At 47.3% G+C, this 19,716-nt stretch overlaps 2 protein-coding genes across 7 annotated transcripts in view; one reads left to right on the top strand and one right to left on the bottom strand.

The window, feature by feature from the left end:
- fyco1a (FYVE and coiled-coil domain autophagy adaptor 1a) overlaps nucleotides 1-19,716 on the top strand; it is a 272,403-nt gene that overhangs the window by 155,010 nt on the left and 97,677 nt on the right. The window lies entirely within an intron of this gene.
- On the bottom strand, nucleotides 16,305-17,814 carry LOC147117837 (C-C chemokine receptor type 9-like). Its single transcript, XM_085989193.1, has one exon. The coding sequence runs from the start codon at nucleotides 17,779-17,781 to the stop codon at nucleotides 16,771-16,773; it is 1,011 nt and encodes a 336-aa protein (XP_085845319.1). The 5' UTR covers nucleotides 17,782-17,814; the 3' UTR covers nucleotides 16,305-16,770.

Genomic DNA, 19,716 nt, shown 5'->3' on the forward strand with positions numbered 1-19,716 from the left:
TTCAAGACAAAGCAGCCCACTTGTTCAGCTCCCCATCCACTGCTTTAAACATTCTCTCCCTCCACCACCGGCGTGCCGTGGCTGCAGTGTGTACCATCTGCAAGATGCACTGCAGCAACTTGCCAAGGCTTCTTCGGCAGCACCTCCCAAACCCACGACCTCTACCACCTAGAAGGACAAGGGCAGCAGACGCATGGGAACACCATCACCTCCAAGTCACACACCATCCTGACTTGAAAATATATCGCCTTTCCTTCATAGCCGCTTGGTTAAAATCCTGGAATTCCCTCCCTAACACCACTATGAGAGCACAGAAGGGTCGAGAACCAGAGGACACAGATTTAAGGTGATTGGCAAAAGAACCAAAGGTGGCAGGAGAAAAAACTTTTTTACACAGTGAGTGGTTAAGAGCTGGAATGCACTGCCTGAAAGGGTGGTGGAGGCAGACTCAATTTTATCCTTCAAAAAGGAGTTGGATAAGTACCTGAAGGGAAAAAATTGCAGGGCTACGGGGAAAGGGCAGGGCAGTGGGACTAGCTGAGAGTTGGCAAGGACTCGACGGGCCGAATGGCCGCCTTCCGTGCTGTAACCATTCTATGATTCTACCTTCACCATGCGTACTGCAGCGGTTCGAGAAGGCAGCTCACCACCACTTTCTCAAGGGCAGTTAGGAATGGGCAATAAATGCTGTCCTTGCCAGCGACGCCCATGTAAGCGAGGAAAATCTGGAAGGTAAAACAGAACTAACAGATTCAGGTGTTACCCAGATCAATAGTTTTATTACGAGTACACACAGGAGAACTATCTCAGCTACCCTTAGCTAGAGACACGGGGCCCGATTTTGTGGATTGTGTGGGAAATGGTCGGATTCCCCGAATGTGGGGTTCTGACACACAAAAAAATGTGTCAGCCAGCTGCACGCAATTTTCCCTCAAGTGGCCAATTAATTTCCAGCGTGTGGACAGCCTTGCTAATTGTCCATATCTAGTCAAAAAGCCTCACAGTATGATGTCATCATTCGTGGTGCTTTCAAGGTCCACAGCAAGCATTGCTTCCTCTGTTGGCTTCCAAACAAACCATACAGGATGGCAGAGGAGCCTGCAGCAGCTGTGGCCAGTGCCAGACCACGAGCTGACTCCAAATTCGACGAAGCTTCACTGCAGGCATTATTGGATGGAGTTAGGGCCCACAGGGAGGTCCTCTTCTCTAGGTCAGGCAGAAAGAGGCCTCCCACTGAGACCAAGGCTGCATGGATGCAGGTGTCAGCAGATGTCAACTCGAATGTGCATGTAACCTTGGCATCACATCTATAACTCCTTCCTCTACTTCCCCACAGGGCCATCCAGAGCCCCCGTCCTGTAAGGAATTAGCCCACACAGGCTAGCGGGGCTGGGGTTATTTGTCTCTGGCCAGTCAGAAGCCTCTGAGCTGCTCCAGGGACCTCCTTGCGGTTTCGAAGCGCTCCCCTATTCCTGAGTTCTGACCCCTGGACTTATTCGGTGGCGATGTAGACAGAAAACAACGTGACTCGTGGTTTGGGTGCAAAACAGACCAGTATTTATTGAAAACAAAAGAAAGAAAATGGATATGGCTCTTATGCCTGGTACAACACGTTTGCTTAAACGCAGTACACTTAGTGTCCACTAGAGGGCTCGCTGCTCAGTGCAATCCTTTATTTAATACACGCAGTACACTCAGTGTCCACTAGAGCGCTCCCTGCTCAGTGCAACACTACCTTATTTTAAATACAGTACTTTAATATAGAAACACAGCGTTCACCACAGCACTCCTCTGCTTGGTGCAACACTTCCTTTTAATACAGTTACTTTAAAAAAAATAGCTACACAGCGTTCACCACAGCACTTTAGCTTGATGCAACACCCCTTTTAACACAGTTTTACATACAGTACTTTAAAACAGCTACTCCTTTTTAATGCAGATTTAAATACCGAATTCAGTGTTCACTATAACACTTCTCTGCTAGGTGCAACACTGTCTTGCTTAAATAGGGGAGGAGAAACGGACACAACGAAGGAAATTGACTAAAATCACAATTCTAATGAAATTCCCACTTTACTCCCACCCCTATACCTATTCTAAGTTGCCTTGTGGAAGACCAGAAAAATATATGCTCACCAGTGGAAATGCCCGCTCCGTGTCCTGCGAACTTAGATCTTCACTGCCCCGAAGTGAAAAACACCCCAGTGTTTTAAAAGTAAACTGCTGATGTTTCGCTTCTACAGGCAGACTCCCACGCTGTAGAGGGACACGGAGGTGAGGCCAGAGAGAGAGAGATGCTTCTGGGAAGCTATCTTTTATACCCCCATTTGGGGCCCGCCCAGATCCTGATGTTTCTGGGCTAAAACAAAAGGGATCCAACTGCCCCATTGTCCAGTAATGGGTTTGAATGTGTTCTCCCATTCATTTAAACGGTTTCTCCTCAGTTTGGATGTGTCCACTTGATATACAAACAAATGCTAATAGCATTCAATTTCTTTGTAAACAAAGCATTGTCCTGTGGTCATCTGGAACCGCAATTGAGTGACAGTCTTGAGTGCTTAGCAAACAAAGTTCCTTTGTTCATGCTGGCAGTTTCAAGCACTTGATCTTAGAGTCAACATTGTAGAACGTTCTGTAAACAGGCATCGATTGTCCTGCTGCAGGGCGGGGGAAACTCCCCTTTGATTGATAGATTTGACTGCCATTGAACCTTTCTTCACAGACACGCACACACAAGCTGTTTCCAAGTCCTTTGCTTTCGGCCATGTGGTCTGACGGCCATTTTTGATCCCTGGAATCTTTTAAAGGCACATCACCCAGGGATTCTTTAATCAAAGAAATTAATCTTCGGAGCTGTAAATTATTGCGAATTCTTACAGTCCCCACTGTGGAGGAGGAAGAGGCTGTGCAGCGCAGACACTCACACCTCGGGGGGACCTTCGGGACATAGAGTAGTGTTGTCACCTGGTGTTTCACAGCTCACAAGTGAGCCTCAGCAGATTCTGGAGACAGGGACAGCAATGGAGAGTCCTCGTCGGAGGGCGCAGGACTCTGCCAGCTCAGCTCAGCTCAGCTGCATGTCGACCCTCTGCCTCTGGGTCCATCCACAAGAGAAGAGGTGATGGATCTCCATGCACAGATGCAGGAGTCTCTGGCAGGTTTTGTCTCCAGGGTCGCTGCGAGTGTGGAGCAAATGGAGGAGTCCATAGCGACCATGAGCAGAGCCTTTGTGGAGTCATTGGCGCATGAACGCATCACCATGGAAAGGTTGGCAACTTCCATGGAGGAGATAACTCGCCAGGGTACGGAAAACATGGTGAGTGCTCATAAGAGAATGACATCTCTTGAGGAGCGTTGGGCATCTATTGAACAGAGAAACCAGACCTTCATGTAAGTCCTTCTGAGTAGGACTGCCAGTGCAGATACGGGTCCCCATGGCCCCCTAAAGCGCAGCAAGGTGCTCTCAAGCCACTTCCAAGCGCTGGCCCCTTCTGGCCTGTGCAGCTTCAGGTGAGTGAGCAGCAGCCTGGTGCTCATCCTGCTGTTCCTGGTTCTGCTGCTGTCGCCTCTGCTGCTGGAGACCCTCTAATGGCAAGGAGGGAAGGAAAAAAAGGCGTCCTATGCTTCTTGTAGATGCCTCCGCTGAGCAAGCGCTGAGTGAGGGTGGCGAGGGGGGCTTCCCAGCAGATCACATTGGAGAAGTGTGTGAGGCTCCAACCTTCTACAGCTGTGCCTAAGCCTTGAAGAAGTAGCCCCAAGCCTGCAGCAACAAGGTCCTTCACCATACAAATGCTCTCCGTTTAAATCGCAGCTTTCCCGAATGACCTGCAGCTGATAGCAAGCAAGCCCGCAAGCTTCACGCCAAGTTTCATCAGCGGGGTTCCCCACAGGCGTGTTTAGTGTGGGGAACCTCACAAAATCGCAACGGCCCCTGAAAATAGGTTTAAAGATGGTAATAATTGCTGATCAGTGTTCCGACGGCCAGTCCCGCTAGCGGCGGGCGGGACTGATTCGGGTCACGGGGAAACGGCGGTCCGAAAGTCGGACGGGGCAGGGAATCAGGCGGGGGGGTCGCGACCCCCTATTTCTGCGATTTTCAGCCTCCGCCCGCCTGAAAACCCGCCCGACGGCTGGCAGAAAATCGGGGCCATCGTTCTCAAGGGAAAAAGTGGCAATACAGCTTAGTTTATACAGTTTATTAGACAACACCCACTTATTACTAATGGGGGTGTATACATGAGAATATTGATGCTTCATTGGTTTACATGATTAATCAATCAACTATTAGGCCTGTCCTTTGAACTCGAGTACCCTCTGGATATGTCAGTAAGAAGCTTATCGACTGTAGAGGCTTCATTCTAACTTCTGTATTCATGAGCTATCTCTTACTCTTGTTATCGGTATGGGAAGGTATTTTCAGCAGAGACATGGCTGGATGAATACAAAGCCACATTGAATTATGCAGCTGGCTGACTACTCGTCAAGGCCTTATTTGCTGCTATTCATTAATCGTGCCTTTGTACTCTTATCTCTTCCAAGAACAGGCTCTTTCTAAACAGTTACCACCAAGTTGTAATTACAAGCAACACTTCAGAATGTCTTTGGTCAGCTAAATTTATTTGTTAGTTTAAAAAGGGTTAACATAGCCAAGTATCCCATGGTGCTTTGCGTTTGTTTTCCAGCCTAACAAGACTGAATGGTAGCTTTCAGACATATTATACCGGTCAAATATTGAGGCCCACCCCTTTATATCCCCTAAACCAAATTTTATCCTAACAGCCCACATACCAGGAACAAATTTTTAAAATGCAAGAACTATAGAGTGGTGATGATGGGGGACTTCAATTATCCCAGTATACCGTGGAAAAATAACAATGTTAAGGGCAAAGAGGGGGAGGAATTCCTGAAATGTGCACAAGAGAACACTGTTGATCAGTATGTTTCCAGCCCAACGAGGAAGGAAGCGGTACTGGATTTAGTTCTGGGGAATTAAGTTGGGCAAACAAAACGTGTTTCAGTGGGGGAGCATTTAGGAAACGGTGATCACTATCATTTGGTTTAGAGTAGTTATGGAAAAGGGCAAGGAACAATCAAATGTGAAAATAGTCAACTGGAGGAGGGCTAATTTCAGTGAGTTGAAAGGGGATCTGGCCAAGATGTATTGGAAGCAAAGATTCACAGGTAAAACAGTAAATGGCAATGGGAGGCCTTGAAAGAAGAGATAGTTCAGGTACACACATTCCCACAAGGGGGAAAGGCAGTGCATCCAAAGCTAGAGCTCCCTAGATGACTAAATATATAGGCCTGAATTTTAATTGGGAGCAGTGGGTGGTTGGGAAACCCAGGAGAACGGGTTTCCCGCAGCTCCTGCTGAATTTAACAGCAGGGCCTGATTTGCACTGGATACCTCTGTTTCCCACCCACAGCCAGCCAGATTGAGATGCTGGCTGCAGGCGGGTAGGCCTGTGGCACTAGGCCGCAGAGATGAGGGAGGGATCGTGTGGGGGCCGGGGTGGGTTTTTGATCATCGGAGAAGTGGAGGTGGGGGGAAGTGGCCTGGGGGATGATTATCAGAACGCCAGAGGAGCAGGGGGGCACGGGGTGTGGGGAGGGTGATCATCAGAGGGCTGGGAGCGGCTGATGATTGGTGGGGGTGTGCAAGGAGCAGCACAGAGGGCAAGGAGCAACATGATCGGGGGGCTGGAGGAGCATGGGGGGGTGGGGGATCGGAGGCTTTGTGGGGGGGGGCGTTTCTTATCACAGGGGGTGGGTTAGGCAGGGACGCTGGATCCAGGAGGTAAGTGTAAAGGCACGTACCTACTGGATCCAGTCGTTCTCACCTTACTTTAGCTGGCAGGTAAATGCAAAGCAGCAACAAACCCAAATGTTGCACTACTTAGCCCAAACAGCAGAACACAAGTCAGAGGAAGTTGTGACCAAACTGTATCGTGCTCAGTTCAGACTACACTTTGAGCTTCTGGTCAGTGAGACATAAGGGAGACATTCACAAGATGAGGAAAGGCATTTGGCCCATCTTAATAAATCCATCCAGAACAACGCTACACTTCCGCCATTGCTGCATATAATTATTTCTTATATAATTCCAAAGTTTTTGCCTCCACTACTCTGTTCAGAAGCCCATTCCAATTATTGGTCACTTATTTGAAGTATCTCTTTATATCAGTCTTAGAGTTTGAACCTGTGTCCCCTCCTCCAAACCTCTCTGCCATTCCAGCGGATGATCAGGACGGCCCCCATTGAAATTCTACAGCATTAAGATTTGGGTCAACTAAGACTACTAGGTCACTTTTAACTTCATCTTTAGTTATTTCAATATAATTCATGAAGTGTACATGTTTCTTTCCTTTCTGTTTAATGTCTTTTGAATGAGACATTAAACCAAGGTCACTCCTGCCCTCTCAGGTAGTTGTAAAGGATCCCATGGCACTATGCATAGAAGTAGAGGAATTCAGTGTCCTGGCCAGCACTTATCCCTAAACCATCATTACTGAAAGAGACTGGCCTAGAAAATCGATCGGGCTGCTCCCATTTTTCAGGCGTATAAGCCTCCAATATAGCAGGCAGGAAAATCGCATTTTTTTTGAGCAAGAAGTGCGCCACCCGCCCTATTGGATCGGGCTTCTCCATAGGTACCCAGAGAGCATGCCAGAGATATGGAAAACACTGCATAGCTTATTCAAATTAGGATCCTGCGCTTGTTAGAGGACCCTTTACAATTTTGGTATGCCTCAGCGCCTGATCCGCCGCATGCTAAACTTACCCAGCAACTCGTGGTGCTAACAGGCAGGAAGGACTCTTCCCAGGGACAGTAGCAGTCCCAACACTGAGCCCTGGGGCACCCCAAACAGTACTCTCCACACTCTGACATGACCCCTCTGGCCAGGTTCTTCACCAGACCAAAGTTTTGCCCTGAATCCCCAGAGCTTTGAGCTTACTTAGGAACCGATCGTGTGGAACTTTATCAAATGTTCTTGAAGTTTAAATACAGAACGTCGTATGGTTTACCAAATCAAGGAGATTGGTCAGGCAGGATCTTCCTTGTCTAAAGCCGTGTGGACTGCTGTTTACTATGTTTTTGTTGTACCGATAATCCCCAAGTTTACTCCTGATAATCAATTCTATTATTTTACATTGAATCAAAGTAAGACTAATGGGGGAGGTATTTAATAAGTACTTTGCGATGGTCTTTACTAAAGAGAAGTATATCAGACAGGAAGTGAATCCTGAAGTGGTTGAGAGTGAGATGAGATATTATGATGGATAAAAGGAAAATTTTAGATAAGTTAGTTTGGCTAACGAAAGATAAAACACCACAACCTGACGGGATACATCACAAGATATAGAATTTAAAAACCAAGAGGTAATGATGAGCCCATATTAAAGCTCAGTTCGAGTAATGTATGCAGTTTTGGGCTCCACACTGTAGGGATGTTGAGGGTACAATGCATATTCACTGTGATGCTGCCTGGTATGGGGAAATAGAAAGAAAGGCTTGAAAGATTGAGGAGGAATGAGGGGTGGTTTAGAAGGAGCAAAACTAATTATAGGACAATATGATACAAGTATTTGAAATTATAAAACAATGGGACAGGGTAGGTAGAAGCAGACTGTTGCCAGTAGTTGAGGCATCCAGAACAAGGGGCCATAGATACGATATTAAATGCAAGAGATTTAGCACAGAGAGCAAGATAAACTTCTTTACACAGAGAGTTGTGAGGCTGCGCAATTAATATCCAGAGTTACTGGTTGAGGCAGAAACTACAGCCCGAAATCCTTAATGTGGTTAAGAAATTCATTGCACCAGCCAGTGACCAGCAGAGGGAGCTACATGCAAGCTCCTAGATTAGCTTGTTTGCATACTCATTGGGGCAAGCATTGGTCTAAAACCCATGTCAAATGGAGGTAAGCAGCTCAACTTCCAAGAAACTTCTTTGCAGCCTTTTAAAAGTGCTCTTCAGTAGCAGCTTGGAGGACAATCCGGTAAAACAGCAGCAGTGCCTCACTGTTTTATTTCTCTCTCAAATTCTTCTTCTTAGGCAGTCCCTCGGAACCGAGGACGACTTGCTTCCACATTAAAAACGAGTTCGCAGGTGACTGATGAGTCCAATGCGGGACCTACAGTCTCTGTCACAGGTGGGGCAGACGGTGGTTGAAGGGGCGGGTGGGTGGGGTGCTTGGGTTCACGTGCGCTGCTTGCGCTTGGCTTCCGCTTGCTCCTGGCGAAGAGACTCGAGGTGTTCGGCGCCTTCCCGGATGCTTCTCCTCCACTTTGTGCAGTCTTGGGCCAGGGATTCCCAGGTGTCGGTGGGGATGTTACACTTTTTCAAGGAGGCTTTGAGGGTGTCCTTGAAGCGTTTCCTCTTCCCGCCTGGGGCTCTCTTGCCATGCTGGAGCTCCGAGTAGAGCGCTTGTTTTGGGAGTCTCGTATCGGGCATGCGGACAATGTGACCCGTCCATCGGAGCTGATTGAGCGTGGTCAAAGCTTCGATGCTGGGGATGTTGGCCTGAGCAAGAACACTGACGTTGGTGCGCCTATCCTGCCAATGGATTTGCAGGATCTTGCGGAGGCAGCGTTGGTGGTATCTCTCCAGTGCTTTGAGGTGCCTGCTGTACATGGACCATGTCTCTGAGGCATACAGCAGGGCGGGTATCACTGCTGCCCTGTAGACCATGAGCTTAGTGCCGGGTTTGAGGTCCTGGTCTTCAAACACTCTCTTCCTCAAGCGACCGAAGGCTGCACTGGCACACTGAAGGCGGTGCTGGACTTCGTCGTCGACGTCTGCCCTTGTTAACAGTAGGCTCCCGAGGTATGGAAAGTGGTCCACGTTGTCCAAGGCCTTGTCGTGGATTTTGATAATCGGGGGGCAGCACTGTGTGGCGGGGGCAGGTTGGTAGAGGATGTTTGTCTTACGGATGTTTAGTATAAGGCCCATGCTCTCGTATGCTTCGGTGAAGGTGTTGATGATGGTTTGGAGTTCGACCTCCGAGTGAGCGCAGATGCAAGCATCGTCTGCATACTGTAATTCGACGACAGAGGATGGGACGACCTTGGATCTGGACTGGAGGCGATGGAGGTTGAACAGTTTCCCGTTTGTTCTGTAAATTAGCTCCACTCCAGCGGGGAGCTTACTGGAGGTGAGATGGAGCATTGCAGCAAGGAAGATCGAGAAGAGCGTTGGTGCAATGACACAGCCTTGCTTGACCCCGGTTCGTACGTGAATTGGGTCTGTGGAGGAACCGTTGGTCAGGATCACGGCTTGCATGTCGTCGTGAAGCAGGCGGAGGATAGTGACAAACTTTTGAGGGCAGCCGAATTTGAGGAGGACACTCCATAATCCCTCACGGTTGACAGTGTTGAAGGCCTTTGTGAGATCAAAGAAGGCCATGTACAGTGGTTGGTGCTGTTCCCTGCAATTCTCTTGTAATTGACGTGCGGTGAAGATCATGTCCATTGTGCCCCTTAGTGGGCGGAATCCGCATTGCGACTCTGGGAGGAGCTCTTCGGCCACTGGGAGAAGGCGATTGAGGAGGATTCTTGCGATGACTTTCCCTGTGGCAGATAGCAGGGAAACTCCTCTGTAATTACCGCAGTCGGCCTTGTCACCTTTCTTGAAGATGGTCACAATTACGGCGTCTCTGAGATCCCCTGGCATGCTCTCCTCCTTCCAGATAAGAGAAATGAGTTCATGAATTCGCACCAGTAGTGCTTCTCCGCCATGCTTTAGTGCCTCGGCGGGGATTCCATCTGCTCCTGAGGCCTTGTTGTTCTTCAGTTATCGGATGGCCTTTTCAACCTCATGCCGGGCTGGGGTTGTGCTGAGATGGTGGCGGGTAGCATGCTGTGGGATGCCGCTGGAAAATTAATGCTGGAGCATTCAAAGACCCCGCTAAGAAAGCCCTATTCAGCCTGCGCCTCACAAACAACCTGACGACTCCCAGTGATGCAGAGACACAGAGTGCCCGCAGTGTCTGGTCTGCACTCAAGGCCTCCATAATCAGCACCTGTGAAGAGACGCTCGACCAGGAAACGCCAAGACTGGTTCGACGAGAATGACCAGGAGATCCAGGAGCTAATAAGCCGCAAGCGCAAGGCATTTCTGATCTGGAAACAGCAACAGAACTCGAGAGCAAGAAAGCAGCTCTACAGAAGCCTGAAGGCCGAGGTCCAACAAAAAACCTGGGTGGAGAAAGCGCAGGAGATCCAGCAGCTAGCCGACAACCACGACGTGCATGGATTCTTTAGCGTAGTCAAGACCACCTATGGCCCAAGCACCCAAGGCCCTTCCCCACTGCGGGCCAAGAACGGAGAGGTACTCATCAAGGACAGGGAAGCAGTCAGTGCCTGCTGGAAGGAGCACTTCGAAGATCTCCTTAACCGCGACTCTGTCTTCGACACGAGTGTCCTCAACTCCATCTCTCAAATTACTTCTCTCAAATTACTTCACTGCATGTCCTACCAATATTTTGATTATACTTGGACACATTTATGACCATTCAAGTGCCATCTGTGCCCAGAGGACAGAGCTCCACCCAGAACTTCAGTGATACAGTCCTACTGGAAGCATTAGAAGACAGGAGGCCCAGACAACTGGGTGTGCGTGCCACCAAACCTGCCAGGACTATTACGTGTGCCACTCGGTGAGAGGTGGCACTGGCTGCCAACTCCCTCACTGCCAAGACTACAGAACATTGCCACAAGAATTTCAAGACCTGACCAAGGCTGAAAAGCTAATACACTAACCATACTGTCTTTTTCATCCTTGCCTACCCTGGGCACCAGCGCACACTTCACCCTCTTAAAGCAACACTTAAACAATTAACCCTTCACACTGCACTCTGATTAAGGGTGCCTCTAACTCTCTATCTACACTAAGACTACATAGCTCCCATAGCACACAAGAACTGCCTTGCTCAACCCCACAATTCCTCCTCCACTTTAACACTCTCATACCGCCTTATCTCTTACTTTACCTCTCCCTTACTCCTTAGCACTCACTTCTCAACTGCTAGCCTTACCCTCATTTATTTAACTATTTGCAGAAGAAATTGACCCACAATGCCCATCAAAAGCTGGCCATTGACTGGGGCATCTCCATCTTTAAACCCTGTTCTGGACCGATGGACTATTTTATGTATGCAGATAGCACCCTCTGGTGGTGGTTATTGTGTTAGCAGTGTGTTTGTATGAAGCAGAGGTCATTTGACCTTTGTTCCTTTCTTCCTGTGAGGGGTCATTTGACCTTTGTTCCTTTCTTCCTGTGAGAGGTCATTTGACCTTTGTTCCTTTCTTCCTGTGAGAGGTCATTTGACCTTTGTTCCTTTCTTCCTGTGAGAGGTCATTTGACCTTTGTTCCTTTCTTCCTGTGAGAGGTCATTTGACCTTTGTTCCTTTCTTCCTGTGAGAGGTCATTTGACCTTTGTTCCTTTCTTCCTGTGAGAGGTCATTTGACCTTTGTTCCTTTCTTCCTGTGAGAGGTCATTTGACCTTTGTTCCTTTCTTCCTGTGAGAGGTCATTTGACCTTTGTTCCTTTCTTCCTGTGAGAGGTCATTTGACCTTTGTTCCTTTCTTCCTGTGAGAGGTCATTTGACCTTTGTTCCTTTCTTCCTGTGAGAGGTCATTTGACCTTTGTTCCTTTCTTCCTGTGAGAGGTCATTTGACCTTTGTTCCTTTCTTCCTGTGAGAGGTCATTTGACCTTTGTTCCTTTCTTCCTGTGAGAGGTCATTTGACCTTTGTTCCTTTCTTCCTGTGAGAGGTCATTTGACCTTTGTTCCTTTCTTCCTGTGAGAGGTCATTTGACCTTTGTTCCTTTCTTCCTGTGAGAGGTCATTTGACCTTTGTACCTTTCTTCCCGTGTAACACAGGAAGTAGAATTCCAGGAAGAACCTGGCAGTAATGGAGGATTCCATAAGGGTTTCACAATCCAATGTAATCTGATTTCACATGTTAGGCCAAGCGCAATATCTGTGAGTATCTTTGTTTCTTAGCATAATAGCAACATTGTCAGAGTAGTATTTTGATAACACTATGTTTATAAAAGGTTAATATTTGATAGTTACAGAAGTGAGTCCAAATGTTAGTTAGTTATACAATTAATCTATTCTACTGTTGTAAATATGTTATATCTTATGTAATATCGAATGTATAGTACTCAGTTTATGTACAAAACATACTTTATCTTTGTTTACAGTTTCACAAAATTGTTCAAGTAAAGGCTTCAAGCAGCAAACGGCTTCACGAAGAATTATTTTTGAATAAGTGTTTAACTTGCTGGATAACTAGATAGAAACACGTCTAGCGCGGCCAGTACAAACCCCTTTACCTCCTTCCAAGACAAGACCATGCAGCTCATGGGTACTCACTTATCTATTGCTGTGACAGATGGCAAGGAACAGCAACATCTTGCCAGGTTAGTATCTGTCATCTTGGTAGCCATCTGAAGCACCAGACACACAGCCTTCCGACTCCTGAGGAGATAATGTTCACCCATTCTTCCGTTGTGCCATCCTTTCCTGCTGGAGAAAGGTAATGATGATGAGGAGGACCCAGGGAGATTTTTTTTAATCCCTCGTAGCAAATGGCGATGAGGAGGAGAATGAAGACTAACCCACTCATCATTTCCAGATGCTAGATTCTACCCCATCTTTCTCTGCTCCAACCCTCTCCAACATATCACCTGTGGCACTTGCTTCTTCTCTCCCAGGCAACAGCTCAGAGACTTTCATCCGGAGGAAATTAGATAAAGGTAGTGAGGAATTGGTGAGCACGAGGGACCCAGAGGACTGGGATTTGGGAGACGATGTGCCCCCCCTTCCCAGTGAATGCTGAGGAGAAGCTGCCTGTGGCTTCAGAGTTGTGGAACCTAGAACTCATGAGGACTCGCCTGCAAAGAACAATGTTTGAGGAACAATATACCAATGTGCAGCTCTGAGGGATATGGCAACTGACAGGAGTGACTATGGAGGCTACAGCACGTTCTTTGGGGCGCCATCACGGAAGCTTTGTCTTCCTTGCAGGTACCAATGCAGCAAGTGGCAGCTGCATTGAAATCCGCAAACAGATCTCCTGCTAACAAACGATCCGGGATGAGTGCCTTCACCTCCATGGAAGCACAGACTGCAGCCCTGGAGGGAAAAGGGAGCACAGCATGGATTGTGGCTTTCAAAGCTTTGCCATTGCTGTGTCTCAGAGCTTTCAGGATCTAATAGTTGCCAGTAGACCAGACATCCCACTGATGAGTGGAGCTGCAGATCCAGGGCACAGTGGAATTGCAGTGGCTGGAATATGCATGACACTGCCAACTTTCAGGACAACAGCACATGCCAAGCCTCTGGCATTCCCTCTCAGAGAACTATGCCATTGGAACAATAGCAAAATACTGCTGATGCTGGAAATCTGAAATAACAACAGAAAATGCTGGAAGCACTCAGCAGGCCAGGCAGCATCCGTGGAGAGAGAAACAGAGCTAACATTTCAGGTCTGTGACCCTTCGTCAGAACTGGAAAAGGTTAGAGATGCCACAGGTTTTAAGCAGGTGCAGAGGCAGGGAAAGGGGGAGGGGAGGAAGGAACTGAAGGAACCGTCTGTGCTAGGGTCGGAGGCCATTAGAACATTGGAAGTGAAACCAGGCTGCCCAGGAACACCCTCCAAAAATGTGGCCAGCAGCTTCTCCCTGCCAGGAGCCAGTAGCCATGAGACAAAGACCAACTCAGGCCCATTACCCTTGTGTGCACCATCTCCGACAGCCCTGGCCCAAAGGTGGCACTTCAAAAAAGCACTAAAATAGGAGATGCAAAGGTACATTTAGGCATTATGGGGAATCAGTGTTAGGAAAGGGTAGGGTGACTCTGCATTTTGCAATTATTGTATTAAATTAGAATGTGCACTTACGTTATTCATGGAGATTACAGTCATACTGGAAACAGAGCACACATTTGGTACTGACTTAGTCACTTAGGCCTAGATTTTCAGTGTGCCGTGAGGTGGGCTTTTAGGCGTGCGGGGGGCTAAAATCCCGAATTTGGGGGTCCCGACACCATCCCGTCCAAAACCCGCCTCCACGTAAGTTTCAAAGGAGGCGGGTACCCGCCCCGCACTGGGACCCGCCGACCCGAGGCGGGAAGGGATTAGTGCCAATTAACTGCCTGTTAACAGGTAGTTAACAGGCAGTTTTTAGCCTAATCCCTATTTTGAGGGGTGTCGTGTGGGATTCCCGACGTCTCCAAACCACGCCAGGTTAGAGCAGGCGGGCCGTCGGGTTGAAGGACTTGGAGGGGTCGCGATGTCGGAGTTCTGGTGAGTGATGGGTGCATGAGTGCAAAGGTAAGTGTGTTTGGTGTGTCTAAAGTGTGTAAAGAAGTTTAAATTACCTGTACTTACCTTAACAGCCTTTCTTCCTCTAGGCGTCGGGAGTCCATCACTCAGCTGCCACTGAAAGCAGAATGGCCGCGATCTGTCAAAAGTGACAGCCTTCAGCTTTCAGTGCCGGTGAGAGTTCTAACTGAGTCTGCGTGCAAGGACTCAGGTTAGAAGTCAGACTGTCAGTGTTTGACAGCTTCAAACAGCTGTGAAACACTGATATTTCATCTGTCAACACCTCTTGACAGATGAAATTTCAGTCTGTGACGTCACCTGTTGCCAGGTGGCTCTTAATTGGCCTGCTGAGCCCGCTGGGCGGACTCAACAAGGTCAATCAAGGGAAAATCGCGTGGATTGGCCGGACATCGATGGAGGCAGGACTAAAACCCAAAAGTTGTAGTCCCGCCTCCTTCCCGACTGCTGAATGAAAATCCAGCCCTTAGTGTATATAATTATGAGGGGCCTAGATAGTGTGGATAGGAAGAACTTATTTCCCTTAGCAGGGAGGTCAGTAACTAGGGGGCATAGATTTAAAGTAATTGGTAGAAGAATTAGAGGGGAGTTGAGAACTTTTTTCACCCAGAGGGTGGTGGGGGTCTGGAACTCACTGCCTGAAAGGGTGGTAGAGGCAGAAACCCTCATCACATTTAAAAAGTACTTCGATATGCACTTGAAGTGCCGTAACCTACAGGGCTACGGACCAAGAGCTCGGAAGTGGGATTAGGCTGGATAGATCTTTTTCAGCTGACACAAACACGATGGGCCGAATGGCTTCCTTCTGTGCCGTAAATTTCTATGATGCTAAGATGGTTATTAGCAATGGCATGTCGGAGCAAAGGGCAGATTTGTTGTCATTTGCTGGATGGGTATTGCTTTGAGGAAATATTTCTTTATTTGCAAGTGATGGCGAAGGAGGTCAGGCTGTGGTGTCTACATGAATCACGTAAAGAAGAGCATCTGCCCTCTGATGCCTCTCGCAGCTCTCAACAAGGACTTGTTATGTTCTGCTTCCTGAAGTTTAAGACCTTCCAGAACCAACACTTCTTTTGCCAAGTCAAACAGCAGCTCTTCCTGTAGGACAAAGTTTTAAAGGGACCAGCAGGCAATGTTAATTCTGGAGTCCCTATCTGGCTCCTTAGCAGAACCCACCTCAACAGACGTGTGTTTTCAAAACTCTAATGATCCTCTCAATCACCAGCCTGATAACTTTAAATGGTACGTTGTACTGCTCCTCTGCTCGTGTTCGGGGTCGTCGGAGGAGGTTATCAACCATGACAGCAGGCCGAATGCCTTGTCGCCCAAAAGCCAGCTGTTGATGTAGTTTTCATCCATGAAGAGGTCAGGGAGGGCTGAATACTGGAGGATGAAAGCGATGACAGCTTGTTGACATGAAGGATCCTCTATGTGGAAATGCATAACAGGTCAGCCAGCACCGTTCCCCCTAAGGGGCGCGGCCGTTCGGGGAGGAACCGCGCAGGCCACTCACCAGCTATTGCTGCTGGAAAAGATACCACGCACGCGCAGCAAATTTAAAGAGACCGCGCACAAAAAAAATTTGGAGGGGCCATTGTCAGCTAGTAATTCTAAAGATTAAACACCGGTTAGTGACCCCTTGTCAAATGCTGCTGAATGTGTATTTCTATTTTTTTGTTTTTATTTTTCATACATCCTTTTAATTTCATTCTTAACTGCATCGGATGCACCTCACAGAGGCTGTGATGTTTCGCACTCGTATTTTAGATACGCAACCAATTGTTTTTGGCTGGTACCTCCAGTATATTTTAAGATCTTCAAAAAACTATTTAAACTTCACGCCAAGAATTACATCATAAATAGGATTGAGATAGCAGTGGACATATGCAAATTTAAATCATGTTGTCAAATATTTATGTATATAATTACATATTGGCACATAATTGAACACATTTAATACTGTTAAGCATGACTCACAATTTGTTTTTAAAGATATTAAATAAGAAACCAATACAGCATGGAATCCAACTTAACTGAGCTAGGAGGCCCATGTTCAAAGCCCTGATCTTTTGGTATAACTTTGGAAGTAAATTAATGGAAACTCAGAAAACAGTGTAATTAGGTAAAAACAGCAGTTTATGCTGTTTCTTCAGGATTTCCACCAAAGTTAAAATGGGAGATTGGGAGAACCCTATGGAAATTCAGGCCCTTAATGTGTAGCCACCAAAATCCCTTTTTATAATGTGTAGGCACTTTAGTATTACTAAGTTACTTTTTGTACAGTGTAAAGCATATTCCAGCATTTGTAAAGTGCATCAAGTGGAAGAGGAACAGGAGTTCGGAATTAGAAGTAGACAATGGCAGTTTAGTTGTCTCTCCGACGTTATGGCAGGAGATCAGGAGAACCCTTGTGATATTCTAGGGCCATTTCCCATAATTTACAATTGTATATCCTGATACATCCAATATCTTTTTTAGAGGATACATACTTGTTTTGAATACCCTTGATACAGGTTGCGATGTTTCACATTCAGATTTCAGATACGCAGCCAATTGTTTTTGACTGAGACAGCCAGCATCTTTTAAGATCTTCAAAAAACTGTTTCTAAACTTCACTCCAAGAAATACATAAACAATAGGATTGAGACAGCAGTGTACATAAGCAATACTCTCTGTTACAATAATTGCATAGTCTAAATTTGCACTGGATTCACAACTAGAGGCTTCTTCCCTGATGAGCTGTAGAGTTTGCATCAACAGTACAATGTTGAATGGCAGCTCACAAATCACAAATACAACTACAACTGCGATTATAATCTTTAAGGATTTCTGCTTCTGAAAGCCCTTAGCTTGGAGCAGAGTTTTCCCAATGATTGAGTAGCAAATGGTCATAGCCGCAAAGGGAATCAGAAATCCCACTGCCATCTGTGTTACATACACTCCCACTTTGATGATGTTGCCTGAATTGGGAGGGTACACCATCGTACAGGTACTTTTATCAGATTTACCAGTATTTACTTCACTTAATATGAATTCTGGAAGAGCCAAAATGATTGTAAATACCCAAACCCCTGCACAGACTAACACACTGTGAAATCTTTTATTTCTACTGTTGAGCATTTTTGTTGCTTGAACAATGGCATTGTACCTGTTGACACTCACACAGGTGAGTATTAACATACAACTGTAGAAGTTGACAGTGTATGCACCATTCACAATTTTGCACATAAAAGTTCCAAAAATCCATTCAGTGTACGCATCAACTGCCCAGAATGGCAGGGTGCAGAGGAAGAGTAAGTCAGCGATCGCTAGGTTCATCATGTAGACATCTGTCATAGTCTTCAGCTCCTCGTAGAAAACATATGTCACCATGACCAAAGAATTGCCCAGAAGCCCTGTCACAAATATGACACAATAAAAACAGGGCATAAAAACCTCTTTGAAATTTCCAACTTCAACCTTCTCACATCTTCTTTCTATATATATAAAAGAGTTTGGGGGAGAAATTGGGTGAGTAGCGCCACCTGTTAGCGCCTAAAGAGGCAGTCAATGGCTGTAGCGCCACTGGCTGCGTCTCCGGCGATATTCAGTAGGGGCGCTAATGGTGGCGTTAGGCATTTGCGCTGCGCCGCCACCGATGACGTCATCGGTGTGCGCAGCGCCCCATTCGTGCCCCGTTCGCGATATTTGGTAGCGAGCGGCGCAACCGCGCCCGGTTCACGGGGCCTTACTGTGCCGGCAGCGGCGCAAGTGGAGGTGCGGGGCGGCCGCTTTTTCGGCGGCCACCTGCCAGCACCTCCATCCCCAGCCTCCTAACACCACCCCCCCCCCCGCGGGCATTGCCGGCTGTTTCCCGAGAGCCCGGCACCTCTCCTGGTGGGGGAGAGAGGGGGGTGGGGGGGGTGGTGGGGGAGAGAGGGGGTGGGGGGGGAGAGGGGGGTGGGGGAGAGAGGGGGGGTGGGGGGGATGGTGGGGGAGAGAGGGGGGTGGGGGGGTGGTGGGGGAGAGAGGGGGGGTGGGGGGGAGAGGGGGGGTGGTGGGGGAGAGAGGGGGGTGGGGGGGTGGTGGGGGAGAGAGGGACAGACGGCATACTAAACGAGATGATTAAACACGCAGACGACAAACTGAAACTGGCTATCCTAAAACTCTTCAACTTGGTTCTGAGTGTCGGTTATTTCCCTGACATCTGGAACAAAGGACTCATAACACCCATATACAAAAGTGGGGACAAAATCGACCCAAACAACTATCGAGGCATCTGTGTAAACAGTAACCTGGGGAAGGTATTCTGTAGCATCATAAACAAAAGACTTATAAACTTCCTTGAAGAGCACAATGTCTTGAGTAAAAGCCAAATTGGATTCCTGCCAAACTATAGAACATCCGATCATATCTTCACCCTACAGACCCTAATTGACAAACACGTTCACCATAACAAAAGCAAAATCTACGCATGCTTTGTAGATTTCCAGAAGGCTTTCGACTCCATCTGGCATGACGGTTTATTCCTGAAACTTATCGAAAGCGGGGTAGGAGGGAAAACATATGATGTAATTAAATCAATGTATACAAACAATAAATGTGCAGTTAAAATTGGAGACAAACAAACAAAATACTTCCCACAGGGGCGGGGGGGGGTGACGCAGGGCTCGCCAATCTCACCGACACTCTTTAATATTTACATTAATGGATTGGCAAAACTACTTGAACAATCTACAGCACCCGGCCTCACCCTATATGAATCCAAGGTTAAATTCCTCCTCTATGCCGACGACCTGGTTCTGCTGTCACCAACTAAGGAGGGTCTACAGCAGAACCTGGACCTGCTGGAGTTGTACTGCCAGACTTGGGCCCTGACAATAAATCCCCAAAAAACCAAAGTCCTTGTGTTCCAGCAAAGATCCAAACAACATGGACCCACAATAAATTTCACAGTAGGAACAACCAAAATTGAACAAACCACTCACTACACATACTTGGGCTTAAAAATCAGTTCTACAGGAAACTTCAAACTGGCTGTGAATGAACTGAAAGAGAAAGCAAGAAGGGCTTTCTATGCCATCAAAAAAATCAATCCAAATAGAAATCCCAATTAGCATTTGGCTCAAAATTTTCAAATCAGTAATTGAACCAATTGCACTCTATGGCAGTGAGGTCTGGGGACCACTAACACAACAAGATTTTGCAAAATGGGACAAACACCCAATTGAGATCCTACATGCGGAATTCTGTAAAAGTATCCTCCGGACTCAAAGGGAAAACAGTAAACAACGCATGCAGGGCGGAACTAGGCCAATACCCATTAATAATCACTATCCAAAAAAGAGCCACCAAATTTTGGAATCACCTACAAATGAGCAACCC

Source organism: Somniosus microcephalus, chromosome 5, assembly GCF_052327205.1.
Source record: "Somniosus microcephalus isolate GS21.2 chromosome 5, FLI_Smic_1.0, whole genome shotgun sequence".
Classification (NCBI taxonomy): domain Eukaryota; kingdom Metazoa; phylum Chordata; class Chondrichthyes; order Squaliformes; family Somniosidae; genus Somniosus; species Somniosus microcephalus.